At 39.8% G+C, this 24,084-nt stretch overlaps 1 protein-coding gene across 1 annotated transcript in view; it reads right to left on the bottom strand.

The window, feature by feature from the left end:
- Window positions 1-2,083: 2,083 nt before the first annotated feature.
- The window catches only part of pld1a (phospholipase D1a), a 46,463-nt gene continuing 24,462 nt past the window's right edge, over window positions 2,084-24,084 (bottom strand). The window contains exons 2-26 of the mRNA XM_075488063.1: window positions 22,216-22,431; window positions 21,724-21,893; window positions 21,388-21,530; window positions 20,521-20,632; window positions 20,197-20,262; window positions 19,327-19,385; window positions 19,104-19,196; window positions 18,240-18,392; window positions 17,800-17,949; window positions 16,701-16,784; window positions 14,778-14,859; window positions 14,136-14,246; window positions 13,745-13,930; window positions 12,158-12,371; window positions 11,883-12,011; window positions 11,433-11,551; window positions 10,926-11,039; window positions 10,328-10,438; window positions 9,039-9,127; window positions 8,770-8,883; window positions 8,529-8,578; window positions 8,267-8,401; window positions 7,294-7,447; window positions 6,484-6,601; window positions 2,084-4,957 (exon numbers count right to left, since the gene is read on the bottom strand). Of these exons, the coding sequence (XP_075344178.1) occupies window positions 4,733-4,957; window positions 6,484-6,601; window positions 7,294-7,447; window positions 8,267-8,401; window positions 8,529-8,578; window positions 8,770-8,883; window positions 9,039-9,127; window positions 10,328-10,438; window positions 10,926-11,039; window positions 11,433-11,551; window positions 11,883-12,011; window positions 12,158-12,371; window positions 13,745-13,930; window positions 14,136-14,246; window positions 14,778-14,859; window positions 16,701-16,784; window positions 17,800-17,949; window positions 18,240-18,392; window positions 19,104-19,196; window positions 19,327-19,385; window positions 20,197-20,262; window positions 20,521-20,632; window positions 21,388-21,530; window positions 21,724-21,893; window positions 22,216-22,399 (3,165 nt within the window). The 5' untranslated portion in view covers window positions 22,400-22,431 and the 3' untranslated portion in view covers window positions 2,084-4,732. The remainder of the gene's footprint in view (window positions 4,958-6,483; window positions 6,602-7,293; window positions 7,448-8,266; window positions 8,402-8,528; window positions 8,579-8,769; window positions 8,884-9,038; window positions 9,128-10,327; window positions 10,439-10,925; window positions 11,040-11,432; window positions 11,552-11,882; window positions 12,012-12,157; window positions 12,372-13,744; window positions 13,931-14,135; window positions 14,247-14,777; window positions 14,860-16,700; window positions 16,785-17,799; window positions 17,950-18,239; window positions 18,393-19,103; window positions 19,197-19,326; window positions 19,386-20,196; window positions 20,263-20,520; window positions 20,633-21,387; window positions 21,531-21,723; window positions 21,894-22,215; window positions 22,432-24,084) is intronic.

Here is a 24,084-nt window from a genome sequence, read left to right as displayed (position 1 = left end):
GAAATTGAGCTTCTTCTGTCTAAACAAAGAGAGGGAAAACTATGTTGTATTCATGTTACAAGCTTCTCTTTTGACGTCATTCCTTTCTAAATGTTTACAATGCAGAACCCCTGTTAAATATTTAGAAATGAAAAGTGAAGTATAACTTCTCACATCGTGTCTGAGCGAGCTGAATTTCATGTGTGAAATCGTGTGAGTTCTTCCATGATTTATCAGGAGCATAATATTCCTTTCCTTATCAAACACGATGAGATTACACAGGATAGAATAATTGCTCTGTCAATAAAAAACAGGCTTTAAAGCAGCTCACCAGAGACAGGATAACTAACTATAGCTGATTTAAGTTTTTTTCTGTCAACGAGGACAGTGCAAACTAACAAAATCTCCCTTTCAATCACAGCTAAAGGCACTCCCTTTTAGGCTTTATCGCACAACATCACACAACGTTCTGAGGAATCCGTTCTTTTGAACCTTAACGAGCGTTACCAAGAGCACTTATCCAGTCTCGAGTTTCAAGTGTGCTCATTCCAGGTAAGAAAGGTGGGGTTTCAATGCAGCAGCCTCCACCCTGTCAGTTGAAATTAAAAATACGCCGTGGGGCCTAAGCCTGATCACTGATCAGGCTTTCACTTGTGGGATGTGTCGAGGTTATGTATAAAAAAATAAGAGGCAGTTACAGTGGATTCCTTCACGAGTCATCATGGTCAAAGACATAATATCTCTGCCAAAAAATTGTTGCAGCATAGATTAACCTTTTACAGCACAGACGTAGTTTAATGTTCGGTTTTTCAGATGCAGAGGGTCTTTAACACCATCACACAGACCCTCTATGTGATGCATCTTATGCATTTTTTACTTTGGCACTGTGTACAATATATTCAGATTCTCATAAAGTCCTTTGTCAACTTAAAACACATCTGTGTTTGTTTTGTCTACTTTGAAAAACGATCTGAATGAACATCTCCGTGCTAACTTCATATAAAATACAACCAAGAAGATAAAATGATCTCACTCTGAAACACATCGTTGTTGGCATAATTGAACTAAACAGGAGAGGTGCCTTGTCAAATAGATGAAACATCATCTTTGTTATGCAGGCAAAATCATTTCAAGTTGAAGAGGAAAGCCTTTATTTACATATTATCATCAAAACTTGAGAATCTGGAGATATCTCTGTGCCACAGCCAGAAATCAATATTGGACCAACTTGTTATCAGCGTTCAGTTGAAGAGCCTGAATCTCTGATGAGGACAACATTCCTCTCCCAAGGGTCCAGCTGGTCTCATTGACAGACTTTTGTTAATAGAACAGGAGAGGCTACACAGTGGTAAACATGGCTTCAAATTCAACATAATTTTCATACAATAATGAAATTTCAACCATTTGACATGTTTCCTGTGTTCGATTGTAAAGAAAACATTGGTTTTTGAGATTTGCAAATCACTTAATTCGGTTTTTACATGCACTGTACACAGCATCCAATCTTTTTTGGAATTGGACTTCTATTAAAAAAAAAGAAAGATCTTCATGATATGTCTGTGTGCATGCCTTTAAACTCAAAAGAATTTCTTAAAAGCAGCCTAAACACAAGCTCAACAATTCTGCTCTGAGCTCATAAACAGCCCACAAACCACTAGCACCTTATATGCTTACATCACAATCTTAGTGAATCACATGCATTACCATCTGTAATGTATTTGTGATATGTTCAATATAGAATAGAATATTTGTTAGAATCATTAAAAAAAAAAAACTTCATATAAAATACAACCAAGAAGATAAAATGATCTCACTCTGAAACACATCGTTGTTGGCATAATTGAACTAAACAGGAGAGGTGCCTTGTCAAATAGATGAAACATCATCTTTGTTATGCAGGCAAAATCATTTCAAGTTGAAGAGGAAAGCCTTTATTTGGCTTGCAGTTGTGTTTAAGAGACCTGAAAAAAAAAAAAAAATCGAGAATGTAAATCTCGAATTTATAAATCCAATATGTGAAAGCCTCAGGGTGGAAGACACATCATGATCAAGCATCATGAAACTCGGTCCAAATCATCAGCCACAAGATACAAGAGACAGAAAATATCGAAGAAGCTTTACTTGTTAGCCATTTAAATTACTGCGTCAAATGGAGTTAGAAATACTTTCAACTTTACAAAAAAAGATTATTGTACATAAACAGAGACAGACGTGTACAGAGTTAACAGAAAAGACAGCTGCATGGTGGTTGTGAAAAAGAAAGAGAGGTTGAATTGCAAACTCACAACCATCCATAAAATATACATGTTTAAAGATCGTTAAATGCTTCATATTCCATAAATAATATACTGACAAATACTGCAAAAGGTAAACATTACAGATAATATTGTCCATAGCAATGAAAAAAAAAAAGAAAAAAGAATATGTCTTTATAGAAACAAAGAGCATATCGTTTTAAAACATGATCACATCAATGGTTTCTTGGTCCCATTCAAGAAATTATTATTTCTTAGCCCCCACAAAACATCCCGTAGCCTTCTTCTTCCAAATAAATGCCAGTTATTCGTGTGTTGGGTGTGGGATGTAGAGACGAAACATAATTCATGTTTACAACCCTTGCATGAGAAGAGAGGATAAATAGGCCAATTATATGATTGATTACCAAGATTCTTTCTGACAACACCTTCCTTGTCAGACTATTGTTTCCCGTCTGCAGGGAAGATCTTTAACCATTTATTTTCTGAAACTTTTTATGTGCAGTGAGCATAGCTCTATTCAAAAGAAGTGGTTCTCGAATTTCACATTCAGGGAGGTTCACACTCAGACAAAATAATGTGACAAATATTCCAGGGAAACAAATTCGGAGTCACAGGTTCCTGCATGCAAGTTTAGAAAAATCAAGAGAGTCATATCTATAATCACAGATTTGAAAGATCTTCACTCTACCTGCCCAACTACTGCATGAAAACAGTATTTTGAAGAATGTAGCACCATCTGCTGAGCAAAGAGGAAATGACTCCTTGAAATGTACAGCTCGATTGTCTCATCTGGCTGTTTCACTCTGATCTTACCCTCCTAGTTATATAGTTTAAAAAAAGACACAAATTTGGTTGAGTTTCACTTTGATTGCAGCTGTACAGAATATTCCAATCTCATACAGGTAGCAAATTTGTCACAATACACCCCTCAGCAAGAAATATAATGTTTCAGGAGTTTCTTCTTAAATCCGAGGTGCAGTTGATACATGAAGCATAGCAATCATGTTAACAAGAGTTGAGCACATTTAGGAAATCAGGCACCACTGCCGAAGCAGCGAAACTGTCTCTGCTTGTGCTACTACGGTCAAAATCAAGCATATGTGTAAAATAATGAGTAAAATATAAATCAAAAACAGAAAGCAATGGTTTGCAAATCTCATAAACCAATATATTCATTAGTAGACAGTAGAACAAAGAAAACCTCAAACGCTGAAAGCAAGACATTTTACTATGGTCTCAAAAAGGCTGGAAAAGTAAGTGTCACAAAAGAAAAACTGCTGGAAGGATATGTGGCAACTAGTTAGGTTAATCGACAACAGGTCAGTAATGGGACTGGGCATAAAAAGAGCACCTTAGAGAGGCAGAGTCTCTCAGCAGGAACGCTGGGCAGTGATTCAGCAACTGTGGAGCAATTTCAGAATATTGTTTCTCCATGTGATCACAGTACATATTATCATCAAAACCTGAGAATCTGGAGATATCTCTGTGCCACAGCCAGAAATCAAAATTGGACCAACTTGTTATCAGCGTTCAGTTGAAGAGCCTGAATCTCTGATGAGGACAACATTCCTCTCCCAAGGGTCCAGCTGGTCTCATTGACAGACTTTTGTTAATAGAACAGGAGAGGCTACACAGTGGTAAACATGGCTTCAAATTCAACATAATTTTCATACAATAATGAAATTTCAACCATTTGACATGTTTCCTGTGTTCGATTGTAAAGAAAACATTGGTTTTTGAGATTTGCAAATCACTTAATTCGGTTTTTACATGCACTGTACACAGCATCCAATCTTTTTTGGAATTGGACTTCTATTAAAAAAAAAGAAAGATCTTCATGATATGTCTGTGTGCATGCCTTTAAACTCAAAAGAATTTCTTAAAAGCAGCCTAAACACAAGCTCAACAATTCTGCTCTGAGCTCATAAACAGCCCACAAACCACTAGCGCCTTATATGCTTACATCACAATCTTAGTGAATCACATGCATTACCATCTGTAATGTATTTGTGATATGTTCAATATAGAATAGAATATTTGTTAGAATCATTAAAAAAAAAAAAAAAAAGGGTTGTTTCTTCCTCATCCTGGTCCCGTAGCAATATGTGCCGTCTTTCCACTTTCAACACCTCAGCATCCAGAAGTGCCGTTGATTCCTTAAAAACTTCAGTCACAAAGCAGTAATTACCGTTGTCTCTTACTGGCGTTCTTCATACAGCAGTTCCAATGCTGCACTTCACCCAACAAGCAGGGACTTCATACCATTTAGTGTTTAGATCAGCTTTTTTGAGAGATTTGTCAATGCCCAGCAGGTCATATGAAGCCAAAAGGAGACTGTACATCTGACTCTCAACTCTGACTAATGTGAAGAAAAAAAAAGTGGTCTCTTGCAGCTTCAATTTTAAACATTCAATGACCATCGTAACTAAGAGACTTCACTCAGGAAACATACTCAAGTTCACATGTGTGAGTTTGCGGTGGTGTTGTCATTTCCCTTATGTCCAGATCTCAGTTGGGACCATGGCCTCCTTTGTTCCAACAGAAGGCATGAGGTTATGCTCAGACAGGAAGTCCAGAGGAAACTGGACAAGGAAGCCTCGGATTTTGCGCAGTTCCTCCTGAGCACGGGCCTGGTCAGTCTGGGCCAAGCCTGGCTTGGACTGGTATTGCTCCAACTCTGACATGTTTCTCACCAGGGATGACGGAAGGCAACGGAACACCTGCAGCAAAACACACAATTTTTATGATTTCATTGTTTGCCGCCATTTTTGTCTTGAGATGTTAATGAATTATTTAAAAAAAAAATTTAAACAGTGGCTCGAAGGACCGTCATGAATTTTTATGTTCGCGGCTCCCTGAGGTTGACTCCTAGGGGATTCGTAAGTGCTAGTTGCATCTCGAGGTTTGGGTTTCAGCTGAAAACACAGCAGAGCCAAAAGAGGATACGTGCTTTTGATTAAGGCAACAATATCCACGGACGAATGCATTGAAATACAGATGGTTAGAAAATGCACGTGAGTGACTAATCATGTAAAATAACTGATCTTCATTTTTTTCACAACGGTTGACTTTTGCCAGAATTAAGCAGCCCTAACATCAAGGTGCTGCTATGACCTGAAACCTAAAACCCATTTATAAGCAGAGCAAGAAACATATTTTAGAGAAAATATGAAAGTCTATGAACAAACTTTCCAAGCTGACATATAATACACACTATGCATTTAAGTTGATATCTTGGATTTATGTCTCACCTCAGTTACTTGTCAAATCAGTAAAATCAGTGCATGTGCATGTGTCTTGTGTGAGAGAGGGACCTGAGAGTTAACACCAATCTGTCTCACAGTCATAAAAACTGAGAGGTTCATTAGCTATCTGTTGTCCATCCATTTAGCAGCTCATTGTCCTCTCGCTTTGTTCCATGCTTGAGTGTTAATTTTTCAGAGAAACTGGCATTCCGACCCTCCTGTGACGTGACAGGATAAAACAGGCAGAGATCTCCTTCCAACATGACGCGGCCACTCGGGTACTAATGCAAAGATATTGCAATGACGGAGCGCTGTGTATTTCATCTACCGCTGTCGCTACGGCACAACATTTCTGGAAATAACAAGTTTGCAGATTTGATGACAAACTTTAAAACAGGAGACACCGCTGAAGGCAAGAACAGCACGACGCGTAAACTACAGAGACCTGCGGTTCAAAGGAAGAGCAGCCATTCACTATATTCAATTAGAATTTTTCAAATAACGCTAAAGTGAATCTGACTTGCAGAAAACAACACAGTATGTGTGCTACTCTACACATTAATAGTGTCTTTGCTCCATTTTAACACTGTTACTGATCAATGTTTCAGTACTGAACATGTTATTCAGCCAACAGAAAATACAAAACAGCTTTTTTATATGAATGAAAGAGCTTCAAATTAAGGATCTTTTTGTGTTTTGGCCTCTGTGATACTTTCCTATTAAAATAAACTCAGGTTTGGCTATAACTGTAATTTGTCTGTTTATGACAAAACAGTTCATTTGTCAGTAATGCAGTTAAAGGGAAAAAATATGAAAGCATTAAAGTTGATTTAAGCAGTGATTATTTTTGTGCTGCTGCTTCTAAATCCAGTTAGGGGTGAAAGGTATCAACATTGACATAGATGCCTTGATGCCGGTTTGTCATTCTGGCATCATGACAATCCTGCGATGACAGCCCTGCCAGTTAAATACATTATTTTCTTTCACACCCACACCTTTACCTTCTCGTAAATGGTCGCATTGCGGCCGGCTGTTGTCATCCACACCTCCTTGTAGAAACGATCACTGATGGGGTCTGACAGGTCGATGCTGGTGTCTGTGTGGCCTCCGAGGATAGTCCTGTTTGGTAAGTAAGAGAGATAAATAGAGAGGGAAAGTAGTACAAAAAAGAAACAAGAAAGAAATCTTTTTTAATAAAGGATGAGCGTGAACATTTCTGTCAAACAAAGCTACTTTTCCCAAACTGTTCCTTTTTTCCAGCTTCTGTTTCTCCTTTCCAGAATTCAATTTTAAAGTAAATAGTAGTACTTTGAAAAGAATATTTGTAGAGAAGATGTGTACAAGATTTTCACAAGATGATAATCTCAGTGAAATACTTAAAAGTAACCTAGAGAATTTGGCAATTCTATTGCTCTTTGGCTCCCCCTACAGTTTTGGGATGTAACACCACTGTCATTAAAACAAATCTCCCTTTGAGCCCTGCACTTGTGCAACCGTATGCATTTTTTCGTCGTGTTCTAGAGGCCACAAAGATGCCATCATAAGCCCACAAAAATGTAAAGCATCCGTAACACAAAACGATGCGGTGCTGGGCTAGAAACCAAAGTTCTGAAATGCAGGATCTCTTAACCCCTGGGGGCTCCAGGGCAGTTTCAGGCCCAGGATAGTGTGCATAACAAATGTTGGTGTACTTAAAAAAAACAAGTTAGAGGCTTAAAGACTTCAAATTCAGAATCTCAAGCATTTCTAATTTAACTAAACATTCTCAAATCTTAATTTTATTTATGAACGTCCACAAATTGACCCAGAACCTGAAACATTCGAGGCGAAGTTGAAGTGCGTAGGCTCCGGCTTCGTACTCCTGTCCATCCATCACCGAAGGAACCTTTTCAGAGTCTTCAATAATCACTGCCACCTCACTGTCGCGTTTTCCCAGCATGCTTCTATCATTGATGTTCGCTGAACCTACAAAAAGACAACAAAAGCCATGATTGAACTTGTTTTCTATACATCATGTATCGGCAAGGCAAGGCAAATTTGTATAGCACAATTCAACTGCAAGGTGATTCAAAGTGCTTTACATTAAAAAGAAAAGATTAGAAATAAAAAGCATGATTTAAATTTTAAACAAAAAAAGAAAGAAATGAGAACAATGGATAAAATCAGTAGTTAAAATATGATTAAGTTTTGAAACTCAAGCTTCAGAAATGGAGCTTTATTCAAATGCAGCTGAAAATAGGTGTGTCTTCAACCTGGACTTAAATACACTCAGTGTTTCAGCTGATCTGAGGCTTTCTGTGAGTTTGTATGCATCGCTGTTTTGCATACATTATGTTTCATAGTCATGAAAAGAATGAAAAAAATCATGGGAAGCTGTTAAAGTATTGTCTGAATGACATAAGTTGATATTTAATACATTGCACATCTTTATCTTATCTCCCTTTATTGATACAAAAAAATATCTAAAACCAGAGTAATACAGCTTTTGAGAGGGGCATCTTCAAGGACATGTGCAGTCTTCTTTAGGCCTTTTTAAAGGTTGAACTGCACCCTGTAAACCAGGAGGTGGCATCCCAGAGCTGTGTCTGAATTATAACATAGTCAGTCTCATGATGCACATTTGTTGGCTGTACACATGGCAAAAGAAGGAGAAATAGAGCCAACATTTGAGCTCTCCCACACCCTGATGTTGTCAAGGCAGAGTGGTGGATTGCCTCAAACAGTAGCAGATGAAAACAGCACGAGAACGAAAAACACATAAGGTGAGACGAGGGATAGACCAACCAATGATGACTGTATTGTCGTCAGCTATGAGCATCTTGCTGTGAACGTAGATGAGCTCTATGACAAGGCGTCCCTCCAGCTCGGCATGAGTCCGCAGCCCAGCGAAGGAGATGTAGTTCATCCACTGCTCATCCACTGGAAAATGGATGGAGAGAAAAACCAAAAGCAGAAAAATACAAGATGAAAAAAAGAATATAAGCGCTTCTCACACTTAACATCAGGTGTCAAAATGCCTAAATTCATACTTCATTCTTGTACTTACTCTCTTTTTTCAGCTGGGAGATGATTGAATGTTCTCCTCTGATCATGGTCCTGAGGAAGCAACGATAAAACCCGTCGGAATAAATTTAGGGTCACACAAGTAAATCCTAAACTTGAGTAAGCTTGAAAGAAATACAACAGATTCATTTGTGATGACACTTTTTCATCTGCTTTTTCAATTCCTGTCCCTCGTCCTCTTTCAGCACTACACTCGCTTTTTATTATAGGGTCATGTGATGTACCTGTAGTTGAAGTGCATAACAGCCTGGATGGCATTCCCTCCTCCTGTGGTGATGTCTCCCTCAAAGCCAGGAAGCAGAGGTGTGACCACATACACGCGGTACTTCTTACCCTCCCTAGAAGCAAAGGTGCATCACTTACATAGAGACTAAGATTTTGCGAGAAACATCAACACCTGAGAGAAAATGTATGCGAGCAAAGCTGTTAGTAGATCTAAAGTACTTCAAACATTTTTCTTCCTAGAATCACTTCTTTGAATAAAGGGAAGTACTTGTGTGCTCTGATGATCCTTTCAATGATGGCATCACCAATTTTGTTGTAGACCGTCTTGTTGTCAGCACAACTTATGAAGAATTGATTCTGAGAGAGGACAGAGAGAGAAATGAGGCAAACTCATCAGAGCGAAAATGAAAATAGTCACGACTGCCAGTCAGTCATCACAGGAGAGTTTCATTGCTTAGTGATACAAAGTATGCTTACTTTGGCTCAGTGGAGCAACCTTACTGCTGACAGGATGAAGCTCTGAAGAGGTTTTGTTTCCATATTACTTAGTTCAGTTAGCTGGTTACTTGTTCTACTTCATTGCTAACTTTGTGAAGTCTCAATTTAGTGCGTGTTTGATGTCCCGAGCTGCATTCGTGACATATTTAATGCCCATATAATTGAGGTTGGGTGGGTAGTGGAAGTTGGTTTGACTGAGTTTGGCTCAGTCTGTTACAGAGGGCAGCTTGGAAAAGAAAAAGTGGAGAAGAAAGTAGCCCTTCGAGTCTCTCACTTTCTTTTCCCGATTGGTATTCTTAAAGTTCCGTCTAATTAACATGAACAAACAGTTTGTTGCTGTGACACTCATGTGAAAAAAAAAAACTATACCCTCTGTCAGTTCTAGGGATTTTACATCTCAGCATATAATAGAAATACATCTGGTCCTTACAAGGTCTTAAAATAATGGAAAAACAACCTGAGATTAAAAGCAACAGGTGAAATATCACATACTTATTTTTTTTCGTACCCTGCTTCTGATTTTGACTTTGTGTTCGTTAACTCTCTATGGCATGAATTTAATTTTTTGGAGAAAAAAAATACTTTCTCTGTTAATATATTATATCTGTTTGTCTCTCTCTCTCTCTCTCTCTCTCTCTCTCTCTCTCTCTCTCTCTCTCTCTCTCTCTCTCTCTCTCTCTCTCTCTCTCTCTCTCTCTCTCTCTCTCTCTCTCTCTCTCTCTCTCTCTCTCTCTCTCTCTCTCTCTCTCTCTCTCTCTCTCTCTCTCTCTCTCTCTCTCCTCTCTCTCTCTCTCTCTCTCTCTCTCTCTCTCTCTCTCTCTCTCTCTCTCTCTCTCTATATATATATATATATAACAAAAAAAATGCGGTTTGTTGCATGAGGTCATGTGTAGTATGTCATTTATAGAGGTTGTATTTACCAGATTTTAAGACCTGGTAGGAACCAGATGATTTCATTATGCCCACATGTCTCTTACAAATTAAAGAGGGTGCACTTTCTTTTCACATGAACACCTATGGCGATGTCCTAGGACAGGATTTGTTGACAATTTACCATACCTCTATGTAGATGTAGTGCTTGCTCTTGGCGATGACCTGAATGTAGGCCTTATGGATGGACTCTTCGTGGTATTTTATGCCCGCTGACCAGTCTGCTGCTGACCGCAACACCTAATACACGAACAAGACAAACAAGAGTTATAACAGGAGGAGTTTTCAAAAGAGCCGAAACTTGCAGCCATTTCATTATGAATATGAATGTGTGTTGAGTTTCCTTACATGTTGTGTTCTTAAACAGAGTGCAAACTAATTGAAGGGGAATAATAAGAATACAAATTCTTTATAATTGTAGGAGGAAGCCTTTTTCCTACTTTTTACTTTCTCTATTGCCCCAAAATAGTTATGAAATGCTGTACTCTAATATTGATATTACCACACATACACGTGTCACATTTGTGTGACAAGTTGCACAGTTACATTTTTTTATCTGTTTCCAGTGTTAGACATCAGGAGTTTGCTGTGGACGTTCCCTAAAATGATCTACCGTGTTGGTTCATGGTCAGTTTTTTTTGTCTCAGGCTTTCATCTTGTATATATGTGTACAAATATCCTCAGTAGTTTTTGCTTGGATACAAAGATGGGTGGTGCATTCTCTTACCTGCACTTTGGCATCAACACATCCAGGAACTTGGTGTTTGAGCTCACTGGCACTGGTGTGAGACTTGGGCAGCAGGAATGGATAAGACAGGGAGCGATACTTTGGCTTCATGATCTGGATGACAGGCAGTTTAGGCAGAGAGAGGATAAATTTAGAGTCAGAAAGTAGGATTGAAAAGAGCATAAACAGGAGAACCGGAGGAAAAAGTTGGTGCCAGGGGAGGTATGAGCACAAGGATTAAGGTATTTTTTTTCCATTCTCTCAGTCAAACACATTTAAAGCTTACATCAGCTTACAATGACTTAAAGTCACTACAACTATGAATTTGAATCAGAAATAGCAAAAAAAATTAGTCACAGTAGTAGGTCTGACAGACTGAAAATGTAGTTATATCCCAACAACTGCAGACAAATATCCTGGTTAAATAACTTAATAAGTCAAGCTTGGAGGTTCGATCCTTGCTCTACATCGTCATGTGTTTGTTCGAGAGTGAGCAAATACTCGTGCCTTAGTGAAGTTCCAGCGCTGTATGAAGTGCCTCGCCACATCCCGGGCGGCTCTCCCATGAACCACTGAGGCTATGTCATGCCAAGGCATTCTGGGAGTGGTGTACCTGTCGATAAAGTCTGCACAGATAGCACAAAAATCCAGATAGAGATCGGCGAATGAGTAGACACAGAGGAACGTTAAAGTAAAGAGAGAGAACAAAGGTTGAAGATAAAGAGGGATAAATTCCACTGAGAAAAAAAAAAGTGGCATCAATTTTGTAAGTTTCGCTAGTAATTCTTATTACTTTTCCAGGGGACAATACAAAATTTGCATTAAACAGGGGGGCTATGACTAAAAAAAACAAAACAATTAAAAATGGATTAAAAAAAACAGGTCCTAGCAAAGGCTGGAGCTATACAGAGCTTGACCTGAAATTAAGAACATGTCGTGTGTATGTATTTTGGGTACCATCAAAAGGTTTCTCCAGCTGGATCCAATCCCTGTACACAAAGTTGCAGTAATCTTTTCCATGCCAGAAGCGAGTGTTTCCCTGTAGCTCGCCAACACCAGTCTTGAGGCTTTGGACAGAACCACTCCCTACATTGACATGAAAAAAAGATTTTAGCCATGGGAATGCCTACCACTTTAATAAAGATAAAAAGATAGGGCATGTTTAAGTAGAAAGAACAGTGGGGTTCACACAGTCTCTGGTTCCCTCATATCTTCTCTACGCCTTAACGCACCTGCACTGTCGACACTGCTGACGCTGTCCCCGTGCTGCAGAGTGTGTTTGTGCAGATGTCTGTACAGACTGAAGCGAGCTATCCTGTTGCGTCCCATTCCCTTCAGTCTGGGTAATTCCACAGGTTCACTAGGCAGCGCCCCTTGTCCGTTCCTCTGGGAGACGCTGTCAGCAGAGGACACTCCCTTACCAGATGGAGTGTTGGTGGAGCCAGCCTGGCAACATGAAAACAACATGGGATACAGTATAAACTCAGCTGACTATATATTACACGCACCTGGATATGATTACACTGCAGCTGTGAACTGCACTTTAGAGATTGAATTTGCACCGTTACTCTGTTGAGTTTTACTGCACAAGAGCGCGGATATTTTAAATATTTGTTCCGCCCTCATTAATTTGAACTAGTGGCTGATTCCACAGTTGCTCAATCAAGTAGGAAAGAAAAATCCTCCAGTCAGCTGGCATATATTAGGCTTAAACCGCCTCAAACCTTTTCCACACATAAAATACGCAACATGAATGGCTTCATCAATCTATTAAAGCGATGGGATACATTCATCCACACATTAGCTACTTTTCTGTTAATGTTCCTCACCTTTCATTCAGACATGCCTGTGAAAGTGATGAAACAGCCACAGTACTTATGCTGTGGCATGCAGTAATTGCGATTTGCGCAAGAATTGACAGTGCAGACATTGCAGTGCGCAATGAGAGAGTCACAGTTTCCTGACAGCAACATGTTGCCACAACAATTCAAATCAGTGGGCCTCGCACGCAGTGGTTGTGCGAAACATTGCGGCAGTGGTTTTTTTAAGCTTGCTGAACAGTCTGGCGTGAACCCTGCTTCTTGCCCAACGGCAGCTGGATAGGCTCCAGCCCCCGCCCGCAACCCTGAATAGGATAAAGCATGTATAAAAAATTATATAATGAATCAATAGGAACCTGTCAAATTGCTCTGAACAGCCCATCTTATCTCAAATTAACCTCAGCTGCTGAGTATAGCTCTCCTTTAACGTGGCTATAGTCCTTCTGTCGTGTTAAAAGTGATGAATATATATTTCTATGCGAGACCTTGTCAGAAATACATCTCAAAATGTTACACGAAAGCACTAAGGGGGTAATTCACACATGACACTGAAAGGTTCAGTTGTCATCGGAAGAATGGAAAAGCATGATGTGGCTTTGTATTGAGGGATTTATTCTTTTGTGTTAACAGTACAAAGGAATAATATCTTTAAGAATGGAAAAGGTCTCTCTTTAACTATTTGTTTATTTTCATAAAAGTCCAGTAGAACTATGTGACCTATACATGATGAAATGAACTGAATATGAACCAGGCGGCACTGCAACAGTGTTGGCACTTTACACTCTTTTGCATGCTCACTTACTGCAGGCTGTCACTGGGGATACATACACTACTTCTTTCTCAGTCCCCCTCAGCAACTATATGGAGTGAAATACTCTTCTCCTCTCCTTCTCTCAGTTTTCTCATATTTACACCATTTGTCGGGAAGTGTGAGCCACATCTAATACCTATAAATCCAAAGTGCGGACAAGACATTTCATTCAGTGTGATGTGTCTGACCTGCTCGAGGGCCACAGAGCGTGTCACACTGCCCACATCCGTCAGCCGGTGCTCTCCATCATCCCAGCGGCCGTATGCCAGGTCGATCCCGCCCACAAAGGCCACCGACTGATCAATAACGACGATCTTCTCATGATGTGCCCACAGATATACGGAGGACGAGACGTGGTCTGGATGACGCATCACCTGGAACACAAACAGACTGCATGACAAACAGCACGCATACAGTTGGACACAGTATATGTTGTAAAATCAGACATTTGGGCGTCAGAAAAAGTGCAAACGTTAAAATATTTTGGCTAATGTGACTTTTTGACTTCGACAAGGAGAATGACAAACCCTGTACAACATACTGGTATATCATTCCCGTTACCTTAATCCCTCTGCATACCTTGATGTTGTGGTGCAGGTGCATGAGTGTTCTTTTGCTGTAGCCAGAGTTGATGCCCAAGGCGAGCTCCACCTCCTTATACAACATTACAAAGATTCGCACTCCCTGTTGCTGTGGACCAATGATACAGATAAACACAGTTGATATTCCACATATTTTATCAGTTGAAATACATCATGAGTCCTTACTAAAATCTATCAGTGTCAAAATATCTAATAAACAGCACTTTAAAGTGTTATTAAACAGTAAAAGCACCGAAAAGCATACAGATGTGGACAATGAAAACTGGATTTATGGACATATGACATTAGTCTACAATCCCAAGTTTGATATCAGCCCAATAAATTGTTCTCCAAATTGTGTTCTGCTAACAATTAGCAGGGTATACACAAACAAAGCGTTTATTATCGTCTGCTACATCCCACATTATAATTCTTGCTTATTTACATGATAAACAACTGTATATGTTTGCAAAGGAAAGCCCTTTATTTCCCGCGACCACATGGGGACATATTAATATTCAGAAGTGAATTGCAAGAGGTTCAAGAAACTAAACCACTAAATAGGGGAGGAGAAAAACTGTATCAGTATGTTGAAAATTGTAAATTTGCCCATAATTCTCGCAGTGTGAAGCCTTCTTACCGCTTTGCGTTTAAGGATACAGTCCAACCTCCATCTGTTTCCTTCTACAACAGGTCTCTTCAGAAAGATCTCTGGGCTCAGCCTGTCAAAGAAAGAAAGAGTTAGACAGAGACCAGCACTGAGAAAGACGTAAAGAGGGACAAACAAATGAACAAATAGAATTTATTACACACATTCATGGTAGAAAAATTAATCACAACGTTCACCGATCAGAGCCACCAGCACATTTCTGCACAAAGTATGACAGACATGACATAATGATATAGTCTCATGAGTCACCCACATTGACATCCTGAGCTTACACATCTACAATACCATTGGCTCACACACAGGCTGACACCTCATTGGTAAAGACCATAAGCCCAGTGATTACAGCTTTGAAACACTGGGATTTCAGCCACATTAAACAGTTCCACATTTGGCTCTGTGGGACCAAAAACTATTATGTTTGAACTTAAAAAGGCAGGGAACTGTGTCAGTAGTGACAAAGACAGTGTTGTTTTCCAATACGACAACTATTCTGTAAACTAAACTATTTTGTATACAAAAAAAAAAAAATCTAAGAACTGGTAAATAGGGGACTGTGGAAAGATTTAGACAAAATAGAGGCAAGAAAATGTTATTTTTCATATTTTTGTACCCTAAGAGAATTATAATGTACAGACTACCGATTTGGGTTGGTCATCTCAGAGGTTCTGAACATACAGTGAGAGAGGAAATTAGGAACAGACGGGGCGAGACAAAAGGGGTGAAGGAGGTGTGTAAACAGATATGGAGACTGTGAAAAACTAATTCTAGCTTGAGGTTGTAACTGGAGCCAGGACCAGGTCCTGGCTCTGTGGCAGGCCCATACTTGAGGGTAATGCATAATGTAAAGTATAACAACATGTGCTACACGCTGTTGAACTCTCCTCTCATTCACGATGGCCGGTGTGCAAATAACCTATTTCAAATAGTCTTAATAAGTCTTTCAACTGCTGCTGCATTGTTCCTACATTCGAGAAACATTTATAGACCAAAGAACAAAGTAAATCGTTGTGTGGTTGTAAATGCGTATGCAAAACATACTTTGTATTTAATCAGTCACATGATTCCATTATTCTATGATTTGGAATATCCAATATGACCACGACCTCCAAGACATCCTAATTTTTTTTCCAGCTTGAGGCATTGAAAGAATGTTGGGATTACATACAATGTTACATGAGATGTGCTCCCACATGTATAACCCATATAATAAAAAAGCTTGGAACTACAGAAACACAGTGTGCTGTATGGTTTTGAAAATAACAGTTGACAAGAAAATTCTATAGTTTGCTACTAAAGTGTTGATTTATTTAATATTTGGTCATGCAGCAAGAAGTATATTACCAGATTATCCAGCAATCTAGGTTGAAATCATCTTTTTTTTGTCAAAATGTTTTGCTATTTTTAAGCAGTGTAGATCAATAAATTAAAAGCAATATTGGGAGTTTAAAGTAGTTTTATTTCTCTACTCAAAAAGATGAATTATTCATAGTAGCATCAGTGGCTTAATGATCATGACAAGGAACATGTACAGTTTATCAGCTGGACTTTCTTGGACAGGTTTTCTGTTCTTTTTGCTATCAGCTGCTGCAGAAGAGGAAGCTAAAATTACACAGGGTTACTTGTAAGTGGCTGCTAGAATGCCGCTGGCTGACACCAGCCGACCCAGCTCAAGCGAGCAGCCACTTACCATCCAGGCCAACCAGACTAGCAGCTAGGCCCCCCAATTTAGGAGCTTTAAGCTGCTAGCAGTTGTGATGGTTTGGTACCAACTAGCATCCTCCCACATCATATATAATACTGATAGAGCCGTTCATGTCCCACATTTAACCAAACTGACATCCTGTGTGTTTAACACAAAAAAAAGAGAACTTCACTGTGAACACTCCAACTCACCACCAGTCAGTGATAAAGATTTCCTCCTTAGCCTCTTCCAAGGCATCAGCCACATCCTCCATGTAAGATTTTCCATTCACATACCTGCAAAGGATTATAGCAGTTACACCGGGCAACTTGTACAAGCAGACATTTTTGTCATCTGTGACTGTGTTGATACGTACACAGACAGGCGAAAATGTAAACAAGCATACATGTTTTGCTTTGAACCACGTGCAGCAGATGAATAACTATTTCCGTCTGTTCAGAGCTCACTGTGTGATCACAGCTTGCCTCAAAACTGTCACTAAACCCAAACAACTCATCAACAGGATGGGGGGAAAAAAGAGAGAAAACAAAAAATAGAAAAGGTGACAAAAGTTCATTTCAATTAATTTCTCCGATTCTCGCCACTCTGTAACACCCTAACAAGTTTAAGACTACACCCATAGGTTTGTCATTATGACAAAACTGTTCCTCAAAGACTCTTTATCCAGTGGCTCACTGGACTATGTGCAACAAAAACAATGTAATGACCTCGTCACACAGATGATTCAATATCACAGAATCTGCCAGCTGAGGGGGAGAGAATGCAAATGCAGAGAGAAAAAAAATGGCAACACAGCCAAAAGAGAGTTGAGCGCTCAATTCTGACATACATTTCCATAGTTACCAGTGAAAGACAGAGAGAAAATCTAAAACTGTATTCACATTGCTCACCAAAGTAAGCCAGTGTGATGACTGCAGCGTACATACATTTACAAAATCATCTCCACATATTTGAGATGGCTTTGTACAGTTGGAGAGCCACGAGTTTGTAAAACCTATCAGAGATTTCTCTTCCATATTTCTACATGAATGTGATATAAAACACCATTTGAATCAGTCTTCAAGTTGTTATGGAGAGCTCAGTTAAACAAATGAGACAATAATGATATGTTCCATTAGGTCAATTTGATGAATTGGATTCTCTTGAACAACTTTTATGATGTGTGAAAATCCAATAATGTTTTACATCTGGCACACAGTCTGAAACAGATTAAATAAGGTGTCTTTTTTCATGTCAATTCCTTCCAATCGCACGCACACAACCGTTTGTCTTCTCTCTCAGCGATATTACCATTTGGCAGGGATGTTTTCCTGTTCCTGTGCAAACGACCCGAAGCGGTGATCTCGGAGGAAAGCCTTCCCATGATTCCTCACGAAGCTCTCGATGCTCTGACCCCACCAGCGCGCATGTCTGTAGCTGATGCACTTAAACACAAGGGCCCTGCCAGCAAGATAAACACAGATACAGACTTACGAGCTGTGCAATGACCTCAGCTCACACAGATGCATCCTGCGCTGTCATTTCAGAAGAAAACATGCCCAAATTACCCTTGTGCCAAAAATAAAGGAAAACCAGGCTATTAACTTATCTAGGCACATAAATCAGTTTTGGGTTGTAATAGCGTTGGAATGGAAAAAATGTATGTGATAACTACGTGGGCAACTGCAATAGAGTAAAAATAATTACACAACCGTACACACAAACACAAGCAAAGCGTGTGGAAATATAACCTGGAAAGGCTATCAATCCGGACTCCATGTTTGGTTTCTGTGTCTTTGGAGTCCATCTTGATGGTGAACTCTTTGTCCACCAGCAGGACGAAGGAGATTGCTCCCGAGTCTGGCTTCATGTACAGCAAGAAGGAGTCCTTCACCACCAGCCAGCTACAGCACACAAACAGACAGTGGCAGCGGTCAACACCATTATTATCGCCATAAAGATTTCTGATTTCTGTGCCTATGTAAAATACTGCAGCTGTCAACTTGTTGCTGTGGACCATTTCTTTTACTTCTTGTTTTAAGGAAAGGGTGTAGGAAGAAAACCATCATGAGGATGTAGGAGGATGCTGAGCGTTTCAAATGTGTGGGATTTTTGTGTGTGTATGTGCGTCTTGTCTTTAGAAAAAAAGCAATATAAACTGCTCACATAATAATTTGGCTTTGATAAACAGAAAAAGAAAGAGTCAAAAAATGACAGGAGAAGTGACTGATTCTTTTTTATTTAAGATGCGGCACAAAATGGGAACATTTTGAACGACAGCTAAAACTACTACTAATTAAGATTATAATTGTTATGTTTTTAGCAGCATGAAGAATGGTCACCATGCTTTTCAGCTTATATAAAAATTCAACATGTAAATTTGTGCGCTACTAATTACTGCAAGACAGTAAGGAGTTTTACTCATTCACCATAGTGGTAAAATAATACCGACTACCAAATATATCTGCCTAAGACATTAAGTTCATAAAGTCAACAGCTGCAGTAAGAATATCCGTCAAAACCAGAAAAAAAAAACATGTTGACATGACAACAAAAACAGTGGGTGGGAAAACAACTGACGTAAAAGAAAAAAGAAAAAATCAGGATGGACACACCGTTTGGACCAGCGATAGCAAGCCTGACTCTGACCACAGCAGTTCATTCCAGGGATACGATGTCCTCCTGAGCGCTTATAGATCATCCCTTCCCTGTGGGACAAAGACTAATTAAACTGTAATATGGGGTCTTAAAGTCCCAAAACACTGAGACTATTTTTACCCTGATCCTGTAAATATAGGATTGGGAGAAACAACTATTGATCCAAAAGGGAATGCTCACAGTCCTTTGGGCCCCAGGTCATGAATGAACGACAGCTGGCTGACGTCGATAAACTCCATCTGAAAAGTCAAGGGGGGAGAGGAGTGGCTTCACACAGACATCGTTTCCCGGAAAAACCACAAATTGGGAAATACACAAATAATACAATGTGAGCAAGCAACTGTCAGGTCCACCCACCTGGAGGACGGGTTACTCATATGAAATTGTGTCATCGCCTCAGATACTGACTTGAAATGATATTGATGATGATCATGATTTCATTCTCTGTGCACAACTAGCCTGATGCCATGACAATGGTCTCTTTTTAGGGTTTATTTCAACGTCAAGGCAGAATAATTAAGGGTAGGATGAAGTCAGACAGGTAAACACGATATCTATCTAATAATCCCAAGAAAGCACGTAGAAATTAATTTCTAAAACCAGTAAACCGACATAATCTTGAAATGAAACTTCTAGAAAAAACAAAAACAAAAACAAAAATGTAAATGGTTTTAAGTTTAATGCTCACCCATACAATTATTAACAGATTTTTTTTTTTTTTTTTTTTTTTTGTTTTTCTTCAAACCAGGTTTTGTTAATAAGTGTAACCTAAATGAGTTGTGATATCAGTCTTAAGCTCCTTGTTTGGGTCAACATAAAGAAGGAAACGCTTACAGGGCTTACATCTTGATGACCTGAGTTGGTGATAACATATAACATAGCACATGTAACATAGCACCATAAAGGCTGAGCGTAGCAACAAGGTTACAAATCCTGCTAATCATTTACTTTAACTGGGTATTTTACATAGTTGCTGACAGAGATGCCTATTGCCTGAAGTTAGTAGGATGTCGAATTAAAGTGTTCACATTGTTCAGTATAATTACTCACTGTATGGTGATATTTGCGGTACATGGCCATCTTCAGCAGCTTGTTCATATAGTCTTCTAACTGTCTCTGTAGAAACATACATTACATGAAACCAGTGTGTGTATTTTAGTGACAAAAAAAAAATAATAAATTGATGCACATAAATACCGACACTCACAAACGGATACACACACTCAGCGAGGGTTCTAGAGAAAACATGTGCTGGCATGAAGTAGTGTCATGGCAACAAAAGAGTGCCAGGTGAGCTTCATGCAACAAAGCTGAGGCAATGCCAGCAGTCAGCTTTCCAAGCACAGAAGCCGCAGCAACAATGCTGCAACGTACCCTCCTGCTGGAGACCTGCTCGTCTCGCACCAGTTCGTCTCCTCCACTCCTGGGCAACGAGGGCATCTCTCTCACTTCGCTCTTCCTCACTGTCTTTCTCCTCACTGTGTGGCTGGAAGGGAGGAAATTAAATGCTAAATTTAAAAAAAAAACACTCTCTATTCGAAGGTGCTTTTCCAAAGTGTACTTGTAAGAAAAACTGTTTTAGTGGTTGCTCTGAAATGAAAACAGAATTTTCTGAGTAGTTTCCTCTTAGCAGATGTTCAGAAAGTCAAATGTAAAAGTTTGGAATGAACTAACGGCGAGTTCATTCACTGCTGTGCTACTGAACATCAATTAACTTTTATATTTTACTGTGGACGTTATTCCCTTTGGGAAGAGAAGGGAGGGGATTCCCACTGTTTGGCTCATCACAAAATTAACTTTTTCGCTTTTTTGCCAAGACTTAGCAATACATAAATACTGCAGTTTTAAAGACTTTTTAAGATGTTTAACATCACAATTACTGGATTTAAAATGAAAAACCAAAATCTGATTTTTATGCAGCTAAGGCTAACTAACAGATAGCTCGTGTTTCAGAGCTCTTGTTGCTGTTCACTTTTAAAAGAGGAATTGATTTTCTCTCCTAAATGGTGTGAAAGTGAAGTTTTCTTTAAATTTCCTTATCATAGGCAAATACCTACAGTACATATACCAGTTGTTGTTTTTTGAGTGATTATTGTGGCAAAACAATCTGACTGGGTGCGATATGACAAAAACAAGCATTTATGTGAACACATAAACCTGTGCTTGTTTATGTTCCCACATGAGCGTGTCCATGTGCGACTGTTTATCTACCGGACCAGTATATGTGAGTTGGAAGCCAACCTGCGTGATGGCAGTGGTATCCTCATGAAGGTCTTGTACGTCCTCAGCTCTCTGTGCAGCTCCATGAAATGTTTCTCCTTTCTCTTAATCACCCAGGTGAACTCCCCGTGTTTCAGCTCGATCTTAAACACTGCTGGCAGAGACTAGAAACACACACAAGGTTAAAATGCCTCTAACTTTGGCTACTTAATTAAAAGTGCATTTGTCTTTGAGCAGAAGACAACAGCATTTGAATCATTCAGTTCCCCCACAGGAATCGAAGTGTACCCATAAACGATAGGACCACTAATTAGGGCTCTGTAGAAGCTATTGCTTTATTAAATAGGTGCATAGTACCTTGTTGACACTCCTATGGTGCGACAAGTTGAAGCGGTCCTGTGCGGCGGTGAACCGCTCTACCTCCAGGATCCGTGCTGTGATAGGCACAGTGGGTAGGTAGACTGTAGCACTGGCCTCCTTAAAGCCCACTGTGGCATATATTGCTGAAAATGGTATACGACAATCCCCTGGGACAGAAATCAAGGCAAGCGGTTGGTGTTATTTTTTTGCATTTGTAGGAGTTATTCAGGCTGCTTAAGAGTGAGTAGGCTGCAACACTGAGATGTCACCCTCTGTTCAAGATTTCTGTGCTTTGTAAATTTCGGTGTAAGAGCAAATGTAAAGTTAGTCAGCTCTTGATGAATGAAATGAAATGAAGGATCATCTGCTATCCTTAAGATTGATCATGTGTGACTTTTAGGTGCTGCGTGGATAATTGGAGAAATTTGTGTAAGATTTTATTAGACAAATAGACAACAAGTGAACACACACAAACACACACACACACACCCAAATAGTTTCCATCGTAGTCCGCCTCCTCTCCTTCCCCCATGTCCAGCTCTCTGGTATCCAGGCTTTCCACGAGGTCGGCCATGTTGATACCGTCGTATTCGTCTGAAGCTGTCGAAGAATCAGAAACTTCAAATTTCACCAGGTCGAGGTTACTCGTAGTTGGCTGCGCCTTACCCAGCATGCTTAGCAGTCAGACCCCAGAGCAGGGCGTACCTAGAGGAGAGAGGAGATGAGCATGACACTGTAGTCATGTGTTGTTGAACAAATGTAAACTTCTTGGTGACTGTTCCTCGGTGTTCACTCCCTCAGGAAATGAGTCATCTGACTTTTAAACCTCCAGTGACCTAACTCTGACCCAACTGTTCTACCATTTGTCAGATGACCCCCGTGAGTATACAGGCTCTGAAACAAACATGTCCAAAAAGATGAGTACACTGCAGAAACAGCTGGAATTGATGTACCATGAGAATAGTTGTCATTGGCTGACTATGACTGACCTATGTCCTACCCTCTGTCTCTTGGTACTGTCATTTGCACTGTATAAAAAAAGAAAACTCCGGCTGTATCCGACTCAGGATGACACCCAGCTATGGTAAATACCACGGTTATTTCTCGACTGACAACTACAACGCTCTTCCATCAGGCCTCCCAACATAGAGACATAGGTCTCATGCATAGAGAAGACGGTCCAGAATGCCAAACCGTTTCAGGTATTTTATCAAGCAAAACGGAGACATCATTCCGTACAATATCACCGACTACCCATGGCTGCCTGAAACAAATTGAACTCACTAACACTAGCCTGGTCTGCACCCAGGTATCGAAACTCAGTCAGTCCTTTCTCGACCCCTGTGTACCCTCCGGGAATGTTGTCACAAGGCATTCTCAAGCCAGGCTCTTTTAATTTATGGTTCCGCCGTGGAGGAACAAGCTCCCGAGCGCAATCAGAGAAGGGGCGTCCCTCTCTACCCCCAACAACCTCTTGAAAACTCATCTCTTCAGAAAACACCTCCTCACCTGACATCTCAAACATCTTAAGGCATCTAACCTGCACTTACTTTAAAATTCGGTTTCGGTTCAATTTACACCCTGTCATTTTGATTGATTTAAATAGATATAGCACTGAAAACATAGGCCAGTGATTTGCTACTGCACTGAAGCTTGACCTGCAAGTTGCTCTGTATGAAAGTGTCTGCTAAACGTAAGTGTAGGCTGGGCCTTCGGGAAGAGGGTCTGTGAATAAACAGGAAGCAAAAAGATGTGCTGCAGCAATAAAACGTGTCGCAAAAGATTTTTTTTTTTTTTTAACGTTAAAACGTGTGAGCATCTTCTAGCAGATCTAGCAAATTAGATTGACTTGCTGATTTTGGCACTAACATATTGTGCATTGATTTTCTATTTAGTATGTACACATACGTGTCAACTGCTCAGTTTTATTTTCAACTTTACCTCTTTGCTGAGAATATCAAATGAACTTTGTTTAACAAACAGTAGCAGACCTGTCAAACCTGATGTCCAACGGTTTTCCTACAAACATGATCCAATTTCGTTTTCAGTCCCAAGAGAACCTTAATCTTTAAATGTGAGGGCTTGGGAAAATAACAGTACACTGTAATCCGCATTTTTCTCTAATGAGCAAAGCTGACAAAAAGAAACACCCATTCATGTGCAACACCCCTGAGATGTGTGCTAAATCGTCCAAGTCTACCCATTCTCATGTGATCCTTTCACAGACCTCCTTCAGAGTCTGGATTTAAAAGGAATAGAATAAGTCTCAGGAGGTAAGGAGTGCAAAGGAAAGGGAACAAAAACAGAAGCCGATTCCACAGAAAGGCTCTGAAAAGACATTTCAGTTGAGTTGACTGT

Source organism: Odontesthes bonariensis, chromosome 17, assembly GCF_027942865.1.
Source record: "Odontesthes bonariensis isolate fOdoBon6 chromosome 17, fOdoBon6.hap1, whole genome shotgun sequence".
NCBI classification, from domain to species: Eukaryota; Metazoa; Chordata; class Actinopteri; order Atheriniformes; family Atherinopsidae; genus Odontesthes; species Odontesthes bonariensis.
The sequence above is the reverse complement of the archived record's forward strand: the minus strand, read 5'-3'. Positions and strand labels throughout refer to the sequence as shown.